Raw genomic sequence first — 18,105 nt, forward strand, 5'->3', positions numbered from 1 at the left:
ACTGAAAATAAAAATACTGAAATGTTTTAAATATTAGATTATTTTATAATATAAAAATGATTCATGATTCAAATATTGGAATTTAGAAAAATATCAATAGGTTGAATGTCCTCAATGTTAAACTCCCTGCTTTTGCTATAGAAAATCACCACAAACTTACTGGCTTAACAAGTACCAGCTTATCTTACAGCTTTGGAGGTCAAATATACAATATATTTGTTGGGCTAACCTTTAAGGTATCACTGAATCCTCACTCTTTTTGGAAGCTTTAGAAGAGACTGTTCCATGTCTTTTTCTAGCTTCCACAGGCTACCAAATTCCTTAGCAAGCAGTCCCTTCTTCCATCTTCAAAGGGTCAGAAACAGGGCATTCAGTTCCACTCACACTGAATCACTCTGGCCTCCTCCCTCCCTCTTCTACATTTAATGACCCTGTGATTATAAGCGGCCCAGCCAGACAATGCAGAATCATCTCCCTATGTTAAGATCAGCAAACCACCAAACAAAATTCCATCTGCTGGCTTTACTGTATTTTACCACTAAAGGGAACACATTCCTAGGTACCAAGGGTTAGGATGTAGGTTTATTTTGGGTAGGTCATTATTCTGCCCATGACAGTTCTATGAAAAGAAAGGTCACTTGCTGGATTGAAAGGTGAATTCTAAATTTAGTTCATTGAAGATTTACACTTGTAACTAATGGCAAAGGTCAAATCAACAATAAAAAAAAATCTAAAATGATAGGGTTACTGTGCCTGGGTGGGGATTAGAAAAGTAGTTTATTATTGCAGTAATTTGATAAACTGAATTTCAATGAATTAAGAAAAGCCTAAATAATGAAAAATGAACCACATAGCCACAGAATATGGAATTTGTCTGACTTTTTTTTTTAATAAAATAAGTTCTGGGGCTGGAGAGATGGTTCAGCAGTTAGGCATGCACACTTCTCTAGCAGAGGACTTGAGTTTGATTCCCAGAAACCACACCAGGTATCTCACAACCACCTATAACTCCAGCTCTAGGGGATATAACACCCTCTTCTGGCCTCAGAAGGCACCCACCTACTTTCATATGTATATACACAACACACACACACACACACACACGCAATTCTTAAAAATGTAGTGTTCAAAATATTGGCTTTCATTATGACATTCTCATACATATACATCTTTGGCTTATATCTACCCTCAGGTACTCTCTGTCCTGTCCCACCCACTGGTCCCCTTTCCCTTGTCAAATACCCCACTTCTTTCACATCATATACATATTATATAGTATACATATAATTAAATCTAAATTTCCTATCAAAAAGCATCCCTGACATTTTTTCATTTAAGAATATACAGAAATAATTTTGTTGTGCATTTCTACATACTGCTATTAAATCATAATACATAACATAGGAAGAATTCCTAGGGAAACCGTGTAAAGGAATGCTAAAATAATAATTTAATGCTAAATTAATTAGCAGGAAAAAGAAATATACTTTATTTACACACATATAGATTTTTTTTCTGGGGGAAGGAGAAAGGACTTGGGGCAGCATGAAAATAAACAAAATACACATCTAATTTAAAATTTAAAACAGTTATTGTGTGTTCGAATATGGGAACCAAAGAAGAGACATAGTTTCTCTGCTCCCAATGCTCAAAGACTATTAAGAAAATGGGAGGATAGTGTATCACTAATTAATTTCTTACTATCACCAAAGGAGGGATTTGGAGATTCATTCCCTTGGGAGAGCTAGGGAAGTGAGTCTCAGTAAGTAAGCTGGAGATAGGGAATGCCAGATAAAGGGAATAAGATTTTTAAAAGCCAAAGACAGGACACAGAACCCATTTTGTAAATCCTCCTTGATGCAACCCTAAAGTGACAGAAGAAAGGGTCCTGAAAGGAAAAGACCACAAGCTGCCTGGGGTGGGATGCTAGAATAATACAAATAGCATGGAAAAGTCCTTAGAAGTTATTAATAGGCTGTAGTGAAATACCGAAGATCTTTTTAGTAAAAGAGTGATAGGTTAAAGGAATGTGTAAGGCAGACTGTACTGGGTAGAGACTGGAGGAAGAAATTCTACATAATCCATAATAAACTGACAAAAAAATCTTTAAAACTGCCTTACAATACCATTGTTAAGAATGTAAGAGGGTTGATGAGATGATTCATGTAAACAAGAGCAATATGTATCTAACAGTGCCTCTAGCAGATGGTGCTGAGGTTAGGGTTCTTCACCCTGCAGGAAGTGCTTAATGCAGGGCCTTACATCAGGTAATATGTACTAAATGTTAGTAGAATGATAACTGCATTAAGACTGAAACACAATACTACTCCAGAATATGGAACACATTACTAACATACAACTAAGACATCACATTTCCTGGACAGCCACCAAAACAAAATGCAGAGAAAATGTATCCACTCCAAAAGTTTAAATAAGCAAGCAAGAAAGAAGGGTCAGAACTGGGGAACTGAGTTTCTAGCTAGGAAAAATGGAGATCTAGAAAAACTGTGGAGTAGAAATATATATATATATACAAATTTAGTTTAAGAGGCATAAGTTAGATACTTTGTTTCATTGGTGCATCATTTTAATCACTATATTCTGGAGCCAAGACCAATAAATGATGATTGGTTGCATATCAAATAAGAAATGCCCCAGCCACGTGTGGTGGCACATGCCTTTAATTCTAGCACTCTGGAGGCAGAGGCAGGTGGATCTCTGTGAGATAGAGGCCGATATGCTACATAGTGAGTTCCAGGCCAGCTGAGACTACAGGGAGACCCTGTCTCAAGGAAAGAAATGTCAAGCCTAACAGGAAAAAGAAGGATGCTATAGTCAAGACAAGAATTTGATTTCTTTAAAAGTCATGGTCTTTGAAGAAACATTCAGAATGAAATCCACATGTAAACAGATTTTGCTTAGTTCTCCACAAAGTAGCAAATTTCACTTCTGCCCAATGTAGCTCTTCATCTGTTTATGCTCCTATAACTTAACAGCAAACACAAACTGAGTCATTTACAAAGAACAGAAGGATATTTGGACTACAGCTCCAGAGGGTGGACAGTCCAAATCATGCAACCAGCAACTGCTCAGCATCTGGTGAGGGACTTCTTGCTACACACAACATGGTAGAGGACATCACAAGGCAAGACACCACAAGCTATTAGCTTGGGTCTCTCTTCATATTCTTATAAGGATACCAATGCCATCATCAGACACCAATGCCATTCATGATCTCATCTAATTCTAATCACCTCTTAAAGGCCACACTTCCAAATACCATTGATATATAAACTCAGAGGGTCCAATCAAATCATAGCTACCTTTAGTACCCTTCAAATTAACATTTTTCTCACAATGTCAAATATACTAATTTCATCCCAATACCCTAAGAGTCTTAACTTATTCCACTTAATTCAAATATCTGAAGTCCAGAGTCTTGTGTACATCCAAATGGGTGAATCTCAATCATGATTCACCTTGAGGCAAATGTCTATATTTGTGAGCCCAAGAAATTAAGAAAACTTACCTATTTCCACACTATCATGGTAAAATAGTCACAGGCCAGATATTCCAAAAGGGAGAAATTAGGTGAAAAGGATTTGCAAACCCTAAATAAGTCCAAAATTCAACATAACAGTCATTAAATCTTAAGACTTCAGAATAATCCTTCATTGCATGTTCTACTTCCAGGCAGGAGTGCCGGGTATTGGGTCTCCAAGCCTCAGGCAGTCCTATTGTGATGGGTTTGCTAGTCTGGGTACAGCCAGCAGTTCTACATTGGAATCCCATGATTTTACTTCTCAGTCTGATGGTCCACACCTGTGGCTTTGCTTGTCTCAGGTTCTGGCAGTGGTCCTGTGATAACGGTCCCACTAGGCACTGCGCTAGTAGGCACTCTCTTTTTGGCATCTCTGATTCACACTGCCACTCAGCACTGCTTTAGTGGGGGATCGTAGGAGTCATTTGGCCTCTGTGCTAGGTTTCTGCCTAAGCCCATAGGATGTCTGATATATTCTTTAAAATTTAGGTAGAATAAACATGCTCTCACAACTCTTCCAACCTGTAGGCCTGTGTAATTTAATACAACATGGATGCTGTCAGGGTTTAAGGTGTGTGCCTTCTGGAGCAGCAGCCTGAGCTATAACTGGGGCTTCTTCTTGAGCCATTGTTGGAATGGCTGAAAGCACTATATTGTAGTTCCAAGTAGAGACTCAAGGTTGTCCAGGATAATGAACCTGCAGACATGCCCTTGGTTTGTTCCACCAAATCATTCTGTCACTGTTAAGAGCTGTGGGCTTATGATGGGAGTAGATGCTTTGAGGATCTCAGAAATGCCATTGTGGGATTCTTCTGTTGTCTCAATGTGAGCCTCTCCAGCTGTACTAATACCTTTAGCAAATAGGCCTTTAGTCACTACTATTAAAACAGTGAACCTCAAGAAACTAGAATCCTCCCCAGGAGTCACATCCTGGTAAAAAGGAAAGGCCTGGGGCTCTACTGCCCAGCAGAATGGGAACACATCTCTGAGAGATTTCATAAAATTCTAACAACTTGTCACACCACCTTGCAGGGAGACTACATCCATGACAGGAAGGGCCACACTGAGCAGGACTGCTTCATTATGCATACTTCTTGCCTTGTGTTTAAACCTAAATCTCTCATCGGGATCCTGAAAGACTTGGGGAGGTCACTGGATCACTTTGTTCATCTTCTCAATGTGATGACATCAAATAAATCTCTTTTTTTCTGCTTTTCATTCTTACTTATTTAATTGGCCTACTGAGGACAGGTGGCAGATCCTGGCTTGTTAGAACTTCAAAAGTCCAGGCTCTGACCCTAACAACTCTGCCAATATTGCCACTCTTTCGTTTTTAATGGTAAATTCTGTCTATAAGTAAACTCTTTGCTCTCTTGTTTTACTGCAAACAGTTAAAGTATCTAGTATATGTTTTGTTGTTTAGAAAGTTTTCCTATAAGATATCCAAGCTTATTATCTTAAATTCTACATCCATAAAGTTCTTGGGCATGGATACAATACAGCCAAGCTCTTCTCAACTTTAATAAGGTTGAGCTTTACTATAGTTTCCAATCCTTGCTCCTGAACTCCATCTAAGACCTCATCGAAAAGGCCTGTACTGTCCAGAGCTGTATCCACATTCTGCTCATGACAACTTGGATAATCTCTGACAAGCTCCAGGCTCTCTTGTCTTCTCTCCTGGGCCCTCACCAGAATTATCCTTCCTGCTCCATTAACAGCGATACAGAATGTTTCCTAGCACTCCCTTCAAATGTGCTCCATCATAGCCATTACCCAATTCCAAAGCCACTTCCATATTTTCACGTATTTTAAAACCAACATCCCTACTTGGGGCGGCATTTTTTTCTCTTAACATGCTTTCTATCTGCATAAGGGAATAACTGACACTAGAAAATTAAAGCAAAAAAATGACTCCTTATAGTTCTAGAAGTGGAGAGGTATAAGAGGCTAACACCAGAAACTCCTGAGGGCCACCCAGGCATTCACAGGCCACTACAACTGTGACTAAGCCAGCACCTGAGCCTGGTGTCTTTCATGCGCTGCTGGTTCTACAGACATTCAGAATGTAAGAGTTATAGAGTCTTGAAGGCTTCCACTGAGATGTTTCAGGAAAGCTGGTAAGGCCACACAATGAATAACGCAGTCAGGTTCCTGGGAAAGAGGTCTTGAAAGAGCAATGTGTGAAGCTGTGAAGGTGAAGCCTAAGTAACAATGGAGACCCCAAGATACTGGAGATGCCAGGAATGTGATGTCTGCTAAGGAAAGGCACAGAGGAGATAGGCCAAGAGAAAGGCTATGTTGGTTACAAACAACAAGGCCATCCAGGCCTGTTGGAGCTCACATCACTCCACCACAACCTCAGATGGTGCACATGGAGCTACATGATTTAACATTTGCCTTGCTGGGTCCCTCCTCTCAATACCCCATTATCCATTTTGGGATGGTGTGTATTCACTCTATGCCATTGTATATTGGAAGAAGGTAACTTTTTTTTTATTCTACAGGCCGTCATTGCTAAGAGATTGCCTTGAGACTCACAGGAAACTTGGAACTTTATTGAACAATGTTGGAACTGCTAATACTTTGGGGATTCTGGAAGTTGAGCTAAACGTATTAATACATTTTATATTATGACATAGCCAAGTGCCTTTGGAGGCCAGGGGTATAATGTTATGGTATGAATCTAAAATGTTCCACAGGACTGGGCTCATATTTGGAATGTTTGTTCCCCAGCTGGGGGCATTATTTTGAAACGCTGTAAAACTTTTGGAGATGGGGCCTAGTGGCAGAAGCAGGTAACTGGGAGCAGGTCATTAGACCTGTTCACCCAGTCAGCCCCCGGTTCTTTAATGGCTCTCCATTTTCTAGTCTATTACAATTGTGAAAAGCCTCTGTCACATGCTACTGCCACCATAATCCAAGCTACCCCACTATGCTGCCCAGCAATGATAGGCTGAGCCCTCTGGAACTGAAAGTCCAGAGAAATTTTCTTCCTTTAAGTTGCTTCTTCAAGATTCTCTCACAGAAACCTAAAATATCATCTAATCCTAATAATCTCCCGTTACAGCCAAATGCTACTAACATATTAATTCAAAGATTAAGATTCTAAAACATAAAATTTTGAATAATACAGCATTCAAACTATAGAACTGTCTTTAAAATGGAGTTATATCACTCTGCTCTGAATGAGTAACATTAGTGCATTACCACTGAGTAGTGTATCTTGGACTAGACCACAAAAGCCACTATCCTCTCTGAAATGTATAAGGAACTTTCTGCTCAAGCTCACATATATACAGCAAAAGGATGCTTTTCAGTGTAAAAGTTCTAACATCTATTTTCTACAAAATAATGTAGTTAAACTCTTTTTAGTCCACTGAGTTTCTCGAGTGTAACCTAATGGCTTAACTAGAGTATGTGTACAGATATATATATATATATATATGCAAGTAAGCACTTCTTTCTCTCTGTTTCTCTCCCTCCCTCCCTCCCCCCTCTCTGTATGACATACACACAGTCTCCCGACCCCGTAACACACACACACACACCTCATACTCCAGGTGTCCTTTTTATAACTTGAGAGAAGGGCTCCAATTGAAAACTACTACTGTTTTCAAAAACTACTAAAAGTATTGCACCTTTTAGACTGAGAAAAACTTTACTAAGCAACTGGAAATATGTTAGTGGAAATTTTAACTGGTTTTATTAAGATGAAAAATGTTAAGGGCATCTAACCAGGAGATATACAAAAAATTAGATGAAAACAAACCATTCTTAAGCAAGACTAGAAAGAGTCCAGGCCAGTGAGAAGATCTATATTCACATTCTTTAGTTCCTATTTGTGTCATTTGATTTCTCATATATTGATTCCTTAAGATCAGGTAAGTGAAAGCACTGTGCAAATAATACATCTTATATATTGTTTCCACAGTATTATCAAAGAGAAAAATTCTACCACATTGTTGTAAAAATCTCCTCTAGGCATCACGTTTTTTCACAAATGACTAAATTACCAGTTATAAAGCAGCTATGTATAGAATTCAGTCCAAGGCTTTTATTTGAAACTGTAGTCACCTTGTACACAAATGATCTATCACTAGGGAAAGCAATCAGAGGCTCCTACCACAATATTAGTAAACAATAATTCCTGGAGTCCTAAGAAACTAACATTTCTCTAATACACTGCTTCTTTCCCACAAGGATTGTCCAATTGTTCGTGTCTGTTTATATTTAACATGTACTCATTTGGCACATTATTAAGTACCTCAAAATTCTGGCTCTCAAAGGACTCATAGCGCGCGCACGCACACACACATACATATAGTATATATTTACATGAGACTTGCCTCCTCTAACCATTCCCATTGGAAGGCAATGCATTAATTCCACTATGTCACGGCTCAAACCATCTTTGGAACATTCTTCTCAGAAGTGCCTTCAGAGGCTGAAGTATGTTCTTTTGAATATCATAAATGGTACCAAATCTTCACTGAGAGTGAATTTGAGTTTTAGAAAATGCCAAAATTCAGCCAGAGCCAAGTTTAGTGAATAGGTTATGTGAGCAAACCAGGTTCAAAAATAATAGATGATTATAATGTAGTGAGACAGACTTTCTTATATGATTTGTAAAACTGATTCTAAAGGTAATTCTAGAAGATTAACAAGGACAACAAAGAATGAAATAGGTATATTTTATTTTTCCCACGTAACTTCTTTGAAGTTGGATATATAATTGGATATATAATCACCAACATAAGGCTTGTTTTGTTTAATCATTTTTCAACTGAAAAATAAAAGGCCCCTCGGTATATTGAACCTACTCTACCATAGAATGAATAGCCATCAATAAACAGGAGGTAACAAGTCATGTAGGATGGAGAAAAATCTTGAGATGTGTGCTACCTAGATTAGAGTCCTGATTTGTCCCCTTATTCCCTGTGTGGTTTTAAAGAAGTCAAAAACTCTCTAAAATGAGGCCCTTGGGGCCAGCAATATGGTTCATCAGGTAAAAAGCACTTGACACCCAGTCTGACAACCTCAGTTCAATCCTTGAGAACCAAACACTAGAAGGAGATAACTGAGTCCTACAAGATGGTTCCTAATCTCCACATGTACAACATGGTATGTCCATACCCACAAAATAAATAAATAGATAGATAGATAGATAGATAGATAGATAGATAAATCAGCATTAAAGATAGAATTAAATGAGGCTGTTACTGACTTGTAGGGTTATTGTAAAGAGTAGGGAGAATGGAAATAACACACCAACATTGTGCTAACACATAGTAGGTGCTCATAAGTCACGTCTATTATTAACTATTAATCAGCAAAATCAAGAAAAAAGATAACATTCTATCAGTAGTTTCCTATGCCTGAATAAGAGATATAAAATCATTTAGGTACTGAGTAATTCATTTTAGGTATTAACAATATAGTCATACTGATGGATTAGTAGCCTGCTTTTTAAAATGCAATCTGTAAGGATAATTTGGAGTAATACTGTGTATTTTTTAGTGATGGAGAATCAAACCTAAGGTCCTGTAAATGGGAGGCAAATACATCCCATTTAATATTGTACATACAGCATTTAATACATTTCTTGGCACATGAAAGTATCTTTAGAGATGTTCCATGAATGGATACTATACATATGCTTTGCAAAAAGAGGTAAAGATAAGGTAGCTGCCTGTAGTAAACTGGTACCAGCAATCACATTAATTGTTCCTGATTTCAAATAAAAGACAAGATAACTTAGAAACTACAGAATGTGTTTAGAAGACAGAGCATATAGGAAGTTTCCAAACACCATTTGCCTCATTGTATTACATGTCCACATAAACCCCCGGAGGAGCTGGAGAGATGGGTCAGTGGCTAAGTGCATTCGCTACTCTTACAGAGTACCCGGGTTCAATTCCCAGCACCCAACATGGCAGCTAACAACTGTCTGTAACTCCAGTTCCACGGGATCCAATGCCCTCTTCTGATCTCCGTGGGCATTGCAGGACATGGGTGCACCTACCTACATGCAAGCAATACACTCATGCACATAAAATAAAAATAATAAATAAAATATTTCAAAACGAATTTTAAAAAAGAAATCCCCAGATAGGCATTTCTTAGTCCTTGTACTAACCCAGAATATCTGCAGAATGCACCCAAGTCCTATATACAGATGAGCCAGAAGGCCCAGCAGAGTTCTTACAGCCCTCTAGTGCTGCGTGGCTACCAGGGCTGAAGGCCTTCTCTCTCAGATACCAACTCTACAAACACAGTAGAAAATCCCATGGTCCTGTGATGTGATCAGGTTGAGCATTTAAGGACACACACACCCAGATCTCTACCTCCCAGGGACGTTCTGCAATCAGATTTTCCCAATTCTGCACACTTCTAATCATTTGTCTAGTCTATCAAAGGCGCACCCAAGCTGTTAGAGGCCTCGGACAGTCAAGAAAGGACCTCTTGGTAGATGTAGTATGTTTGCTTCAGTAAGTTTTAACCTGTGTGAAAAGCAATTATGAAAAGGCATTTATGATCAACTAGTTCTGTGTCTGATAGAAATATGTAGACCATCAGCTAGCAGACCTGTACAACTGGGCGCCAAACATTTTTGAACAGTTCTCTGTTATTACAATTTCTAGAGCCTTGGCAATAGTGCCATTAATTCTCTTTCACCAAGGTTTACAAGGTAAGTAACTGGCACAACCAATGCCTTGGGAACCAACAAACTGTGATTATGGCTATTTTTCTGACATATTAATAACCACCAAAGTAAAGAAAATCACACTCTGCCTCAGTATTAATGTTTTACCCAATTCTCCAATGGAAAAGTTGCACTGTCAAGGAATGGAGGAGACAAGAGAAACAGCCAATACACCACCAAGAAAGCAGTCATTGCTTTGTAGTAATGAGCTCCCTCTTTAGAAGCTGTTGAACAGGGGTCTCGCAGACCCTCAAACAATACTGGCCATTGCCCCAGCTCTTGGTTACCCAACAAAACTTGACTCTATTTCTGAAAACATTACATATATGAGCTGTAGAACAAACAAGGAGAAATCAAGCTGATCTGACTTCAAAGTTTCATCTCTACTAACCAGCTTTCATAGTGCTGGAAGGTGCTATGCATGCTACCAGAAGAGACAATTAATCATCAACCTTACACAACTATGAATCCTGTGAGCTACAACAAGAAATGGCCTGGCAAGATAAGTCCACTATTACAATAGTGGCACAAATATTATGGGAGCAATCAAGTACCAACTACCTTCTAATTGGATTTAAGGTCTATTTCATAAGATGGAGTCCATACCTGGCATTGATATCAGGTCTGGGAACCTGTGGGTAGGCTACACAGGTCACAGGCGAAAGCCTAATACTATTTTTTCTGAGATATAGAAATATATTATAACATAAAATAGGGTGGGAGATAGCAGAGGGTTAGGGATGGGTGAGGAGATATAAATGCAATAAAAATACACTGTATAAAATTCAAAAAAAATCAATTAAAAAAAGAAAGCAGTCATTGAAAACAGCAGCCCCTAAAGGGTCTGGTGAGTTATTCATTTCCCAAATACTTCCTGAACCAACTATTGTCTTATGTGCACAAACTATAATAATAGTTTGGCTAATGGTTTTGGCTTAAATTTCAGTAGGGGAGATGTGAATTAACCAAATAAACACATAGACAAAATCAAGGGCACAAATAAGTGGTCTAATGGAAACCTATGGTGTTCTGCAGAGACTGTACAAACAGAGAGTAGTTGACAAGTCTGGGGAAACCAGGATGGCTTCCTTCAACAACTAATGAGCAGAAATTTCAATGATAAGTGAGAAGTAATCAGGTCAAGAGCAGACGGACTCTTCCCTATTAAAGAAACTATGTGTGTTGAGGTCCTGGGGTAAGAGGGACATAATGAATTAGCTCAGAATTAAAGGCAGAGAAAAAGGCAGCAGCACAAAGATCTGAGGTCACGGTATAGGATGTTTTCCTGTCTACACTCCTCTAGATGTCTGGAAGGCTTTCCTCAGCGTAGAACAAGTCTAAAACACAATGTTGAAAACCAGATGTATCCACAAGACATGAAACATTACTAATTTAAAACAAAACTAACTTGTCAATATTACTTAGACAATGTATTCTTGGACTATCTGTAACACTTTTCTTTCCCACTGACAATACTGAATCAGGAAAATAGTGTGCCACAAGTGACCTGTAATCTGTTCAGGGAGAGATGTATTTTAATCCACACAGAATTTAAGCACTAATAAAAATGTTGATGATTAATATAAATCTCTTCAGAGTATTTCACTGTAATCTTTAGATACCAGTATTTGGAAGGAAAAATGCTAAAGGAAAAACTGGTTAAGGTGCTACCAGTGAATCTCTATTTTGCTTTCACTACTCTGCTGTTAGATAACTTGAGGCATCACTTTGTAGCTTCTGGATTATCTGTCACATAGCAAACAAGTCACGGAGGTTTCAATTTGTAATATGCTGTGTAATCAATCATTAATTCCAGTTCACTAGCCTTGTGAGAGAGTATACTCATTGCAAAGATTAAACAGACAGATCAATGAATTGCTCAAGGACACAAAACGATTCAGCTTTTTCTTATCTTTCTCATCATAGTCTCCAAACAATGGAAATACACAAGACATGTCCAGTGTAGTCAGGAGCAACCCTATTGTCCTGCAAGTTAAAGCTAACTCCTAAGGCTCCTAGGAGCAACAGAGGAAAGCATTGCAGTTAACTCTCTGGTACTTACTCTAAATAAACACCTCTATGCAGAATATCTTCAAGGCTGACAATTATGACTAGCGCAGATCAAGACCAGAATATGAAAAGAAAAGAGAAATAAGAGCATCTGAGCCACCACAGTGACTTCTGGTTTAAAATGTCACCAACCCGAAGGAGACTGCACCCCAAAGTCAGTATCTCAGTTCCTTTTATCGCCAACAAACATCCAAGAAAGTCGTCTCTCTGGCCCCCACAGTTCAGTAACACACAATACAGTAACTCATGTATTTCCCTGCCCTTCAATTCCAATCTGCAACTGACAAGCATCAGAAGTATCCAGCAGACTAATGGCTTACTGAGTGCATGTCTTCCCACTGGAGACATAAAAAGATACCACCGTCCTCGTAGAGTGGTGGACTCACATCAGCAAAGTGAACTCCTTATCTTACAGAGGGATCAGAGAAGGGCAGAGAATCACTGGGTTACTTAAGGCCTGGTCTCTGTCATTTGACTCAGTTTGCTTCCACAGACATTTTGTAAGTGCCTACTATATGCTAGATAAGTTGGCTGGAAGGTGTTGTGGAAGACAGATCAGGAAGTGGACTCTGCTTTGGGGAATTCACAGCCTGGGGAGGAAGCAGAGTTTTACCACAGTTGGGCAAGTGCAATGACAGAGGTTTATTCTTTAGCTAGTGTTTTCTCCTTCCTGTCCACTAGGTATTCCATGTGGAGGAAATAAGAACAGCACTATCTACTTTCTGCAAATAAACTTAGAGTGAAGGCTACAAAAGCGCGTGTGGAAAACGATCAGGTTCACCCCCAGAGGTATTATGTAAGGTTTACCCTAGCCTGACAGCGACTCTTAAGAACTCAGTATCTCAGACCTCAGATCGACAAAGCAGCAAACAAACGGGGATGGGCATCAATCCAAGGAAAACCCCAGGGGCTGACAGGAACTGGAGGAAACAGCTGGGGAAACGGGTGGGGGTGTCAGGGTCAAGTGAGACTGGGAAGTTGGAATACCAGGAGGAGAACACCAATGAGAGGAGCAGTGGCGAGCAATGGACTCCGCTAGGGGAGGACAGGGCTCTGAGCCTGGCAACTTGGGCCATGGCTGCTAGGTTCCAGTTGGCGCAGGAGGAAGAAGCGGGTGGACAGACACAGGACCACAGGGCTTGGCGGAGAGCTGCGGGAAGCCGGGACTCGGGGGGCTCCTGGGTCCTGGGGCTGCAGCATCGCAGCAGCCCCGCAGTCCCGGCCGCTACCCGCACTCCAGCCCCGCTGCGCATACTCTCTGAGCACCGCCAACGTCACCGCCTCACCTCGGGTTGAAGTCCTGGAAGAGACCCCTCAGGTTCATGGCGAAAAACTTAGCAGCGGTGTCCACCTCTTCCCCCGCCCCGCGCAGCGCAGCCCTGCGCCTCACAGCTGGTTCATCATGCCAACGCCAGCCGCGTCCCCAACGCTGCCGCGGTGAGAAACCCGAGCCACCGCCTCCGCCCCTCCTTCCGGCTTCCGTAGCGAGGCTACGCATGCGCGCTGAGCCCCGCCCAGAGCTCTCTGGGCGAGGATGGTCCCAGCTGTTTGTGGGTCCTAACGCAGTATACCCTGGGAACTGCGGGGGGCGGGGGCGGGGTAGAGACTAGGATAAAGAGGGAGCCTTGGAAGGAGGGGAGGAAAAACCTCGCGGAGACACTTACTGGGTGGAAGCCTGAAAGGAGGGAACGCACAACCCAGGAGTTCCGCAGTGAGGTCTTCGTGGACACCTGTCACCTGGCCCATGCCGCCTTCTGGAGGTTGTCCCCAATATTGACTGAGCCTTGGGCCGGCTGCAGTGGCAGTGGGCGAAACATGGCATTTTGCTGATCAGCTCAGGCTTCACCTGCCACACTTTTCAGTGAATCCAATTTGCATATAAACCTCCCTTCCAAGCCCTAAGCCAGCATGTGCATTATGCTGAGCATCCGAAACTCACATAACCCTACACCCAAGTCTTCACCCATCCTCAGCCATTTTCCCATCCTGGGTTCCCACTATCCTAGCAGCAGGTCTATTCTATTCATGAAGATGCCAAAACTAGAGATGTGGAACTCACCCTTGACTATCCTAACCGAGTTCATTGTCTCCTTGGCTTTGGCTAGATTTTTGGTGTCTCTCCAGACCAGGTCCATCCTCACTAAGCAAGTTAACATCTTTGAGCCTCAATTTTTCTCCTCTCCAAAATAGAGATGGCAAAACCTACCCTCCCAGCTGGTTAGGAAAGTTCAACGATCATGCATAACACGAAGCCTACTGTATGTTAGCTGCTCAAACAATGCTGTTACTAGCTGGTGTTCTTCCAAGTGCCATCTTCCTTATAGCAGATGACTTAGTCTATCATCTTCATTTCCAGCTGATTTAAGAGTTTTTATTTTACCATGAGCACAGCAATACCTTAAACATTAGTCTGGTATCATTATGGATAATAATCATACTTTGTCACAATAGCAGCATTTCATGAATGGCAATTTTATGCTGCTTAGCCCCAGGAGGAGCTTAAGAGGATGACAATTGTGAAAATCATACTGTACCATGATGTATCATCTTTCTTCTAAGAACTTGAAAACATTTCACAAGTGGTAATTATGCTTCCCAACACCCACTGAGAAATGGGTATTATTATATGAGCTGGTTTATGGGTGAGTAACCTGGAAGTAGCTTTCGGCTCTTGAAGCACCAGGACCCTTTCTTAGAAAAATTTGATCTATGTCCTCTGCCCATCCTCCAGGTCATGGTCAATGTCTAGCTATGAGGAGGTTCCCAATGAACATTAGAAGAACTTAAGCACAGAAAAGCTTGCATAATGTGCCCTGTGCCACCTAGCTAGTGAAAGTGGAGGAGCACAGATGCAACTTAAAGCCCCACTAAACTCGCAGCCTGCACTGCTAACAAAAAGTACCTGCCATTGGCAAGAGTGGCAGGCTCTACCTTATTTTCTGATGGTTTCACCTCTAGTAGACATCAAGAGGGAGACACCTTGTCAGTTCCATCTCTTGAATAACCTGCAACATGGTTCTCTCAAGATCTTCATGGAGAGTGGCCAGGTAAGACACTCAGTCCAGATGCTGCTTTTGGTGAATTTTCAGATATTCCTCAAACTAAACCACTTTTCAGGCCCACAAGTTCAATTTTAGCGGTTCCCTCTAAAGATGACTAGGCCATGGAGACTATCTACCCAGAATAACAGACCAAAATATACCAACCATTATTCCTATTTCCTTTTCTGTGACAAATCAAATTGCAATGAAAACCTAATGAAAATACTGAAAGAATTGGACCAAAGCCCCAGGTCCTCAGCTTTCAAGAAAGGACTTGCCTTGATTGCCTCAAATGCACTAGAGATCCAGTCCTGCCTTATCATGGAAACAAAAGCCATAAACTCCTAGTGCCTTTGTACAACAAGTGAAGAAAACCTTTTGCTAATCTGATGTCCACCTTGGATTCCTTGCTTTCTTCCCACCTCAGATGGAGGTTCAAAGCATCACCAGGCCTGTGTGAATAGACCCAGAAGTGACCGTGACATTAGGGAAAGACCTTGGGCCACATGCACAATGATACCTCTATATTTTCTTCTACCACACTTTGACTTTTACTTTGGTTTTAGCTTCCTTTTGACTTCCCAGGGCATTTTATGAGAGGCTCCCAATATTCTCTACTTAAGCACGAGTAATTGCTCTGTTAAAGAATAAATCATGGCTACTGAACAAGCAGAGAGTGGGTTTGGGATGAACACATTTTACAATGCTCTGGAAGCATCAGTACATGTCTGTAGCATTGTTTTAAAGATTGTATTATATTTGTGTCATCTTTCTGGTAAATTAGTGATTTGTCAAACTCAGTGTTCACATGGGCTCCAATGTGTGGTTTTGAAGAGAAGAGACTTTGAGGAGAGAATCATCATGCATTCTGACACTTTTTGGGTTGGAGGAAGAAAGTGTTTTGGCCCAGATCTACACACTCACCACTGGGGCTTCTTCCCTTGGTGTAAGTGGTAGAATTAGAAGACTTGGGTTTAATCAGTGGAAGTAGTGACACTTGACATCTAATATTGGACCTAGTAACAGTGGCCATTCTGTCCTGGGGGTTAGATTGACAAATTCTGCCAGGATATATTGAAGTACCACTACTCAAGACTGCCCATCTTTCAGCTTGAACTTTCCTACCCTAAGTTCCCTACCTAAAGTCCCACTCTGAGTGCTACCAATAGAGAACTGCTGCAGACCCCAGGACTTTGTCCACTTACGAAATGCAACCTATATTTTCCTAAGACAGCCTATTGTTCCTGGCTACTTTGCTTTGACTTTCACAAACTTCTGAGTTTTCTTATCTTGAAATCTTCCTGTGAGGTATGGTTGTGTCTGGAGTCTTGAAAGGAGTTTGGTAGACTGTAGGATTGGAGTTTGGTGCTTAGTGATCCAGAGGAGGAGTTGGGAGGCCAGGGGAAGAAATAAAAGAAGCAGCACTTATGGTTCCTCTTGCATCTGCAACTGTTCCTTAGACAACCTCCAGAGCCTGTAAGTAGCAACCTCCTAAAGGAAGTTTCTTTTCGGGACTCCAACTGAAGTTTCTAAGAGAAAGAAGGACAGGAGCGAGTTGCAAAGCCCCAGTGGCTATTCTGTCACTGAGCACAGCCCCAGAAGATGGCAGATCATCAGCTGTCATGGGGCAAACTTCCTATTCATGGATCAGGGGCTGTTTTCCTTTGGGAAGCAGAGTTGAGAGATTGTGCTTGGGTCTTCAGATCCAACATGGTTTCTATATGCTTCTTCTCTGACCCCATCTAGCTGCCAAGGGGTCTAGAAAGGATTCCTAGATAGTGGGGAAGCTTCTGGGAACTTCTGTCCTAGAAATCAATTCCTGTAATGCCAAGGTCAAGTGTGCGTAGTCAAACACATAGGTAAGAAAGGAAGGACATGCCTACCAGATGTCATTGTCCAGATGGCCATGCAGCTTACTTTTGTTCTTGCCCTCATTTTGCTACCATTTCTTAGTGTTCCCACCACTTTCTTTTCCCACTTTGTGACCATGTCATGTTCTTCTGGAACTTTCTGACCTAACTCAGATTCCTCTCTTCCCCCTTTATTTCCTGTAAAGCATCCTCTCAGCATGGGCAGCCTATAACTTTCAGTCCTTTAGTCTCCCTCACCCAGAACTTACTTTCCAAAGTCTTTGCATTGTGCCAGCTGTTGCAGGAAGCACGGGAAATAAACAGAAATGCATAATCCAAAGCAGAATTGTGTATAAACTTGAGAACCAATGAGCTGAATCTAAAAGGACAAAGAGATTTCAGGCTGGGAAAAGTGAAAAAGGAAATTGCAAGCAGAGATAACAAATACTTCACAAGTGTCTGAGCCCATCCGTGGCTTCTCTATACTCACTAGGTCAGAAGATAATATCATCCATCGAGCCAGAGTAAAAATGGCTCAATTGCAGCCACATGGCCAGAGACACTTGACTAAACCCCAATCTCTAACAGCAAGCTTGAGCAGTTTCCGAGTGATCTGGGGAAATTCTTTCTAGAGTGGTCTCTTTTCAGGCAGCTCCTCTAGTCTGGATCTGAGAGCTTATCAAAAAATTATTTTCCCTGAATTTACCCCTAACAATAAGATAAGGTCAAGCTGTGCTAGGTTTAGTGTACACACACAAGCATGAAAGAATTTTTCATGAATGTAGATTATTTAGTCACAGTTTCTATTCTCCCTATGTGATGTCCTGGACTGGATTTCTTTCTTCTGTCCCATAGAGCAGGAAGCTCCATCTCACACTGGCCAACATGCAGTCATACTGG

At 41.1% G+C, this 18,105-nt stretch overlaps 1 protein-coding gene across 1 annotated transcript in view; it reads right to left on the reverse strand.

The window, feature by feature from the left end:
• Tmem185a (transmembrane protein 185A) overlaps positions 1–13,788 on the reverse strand; it is a 56,951-nt gene extending 43,163 nt beyond the window's left edge. The window contains exon 1 of the mRNA XM_008832867.2: positions 13,601–13,788. Coding sequence (XP_008831089.1) covers positions 13,601–13,638 — 38 coding nt within the window. The 5' untranslated portion in view covers positions 13,639–13,788. The remainder of the gene's footprint in view (positions 1–13,600) is intronic.
• Positions 13,789–18,105: the final 4,317 nt, after the last annotated feature.

The sequence above is a fragment of the Nannospalax galili genome, unplaced genomic scaffold (genome assembly GCF_000622305.1).
Source record: "Nannospalax galili isolate Female #2095 unplaced genomic scaffold, S.galili_v1.0 scaffold5716, whole genome shotgun sequence".
Taxonomy (NCBI): Eukaryota; Metazoa; Chordata; class Mammalia; order Rodentia; family Spalacidae; genus Nannospalax; species Nannospalax galili.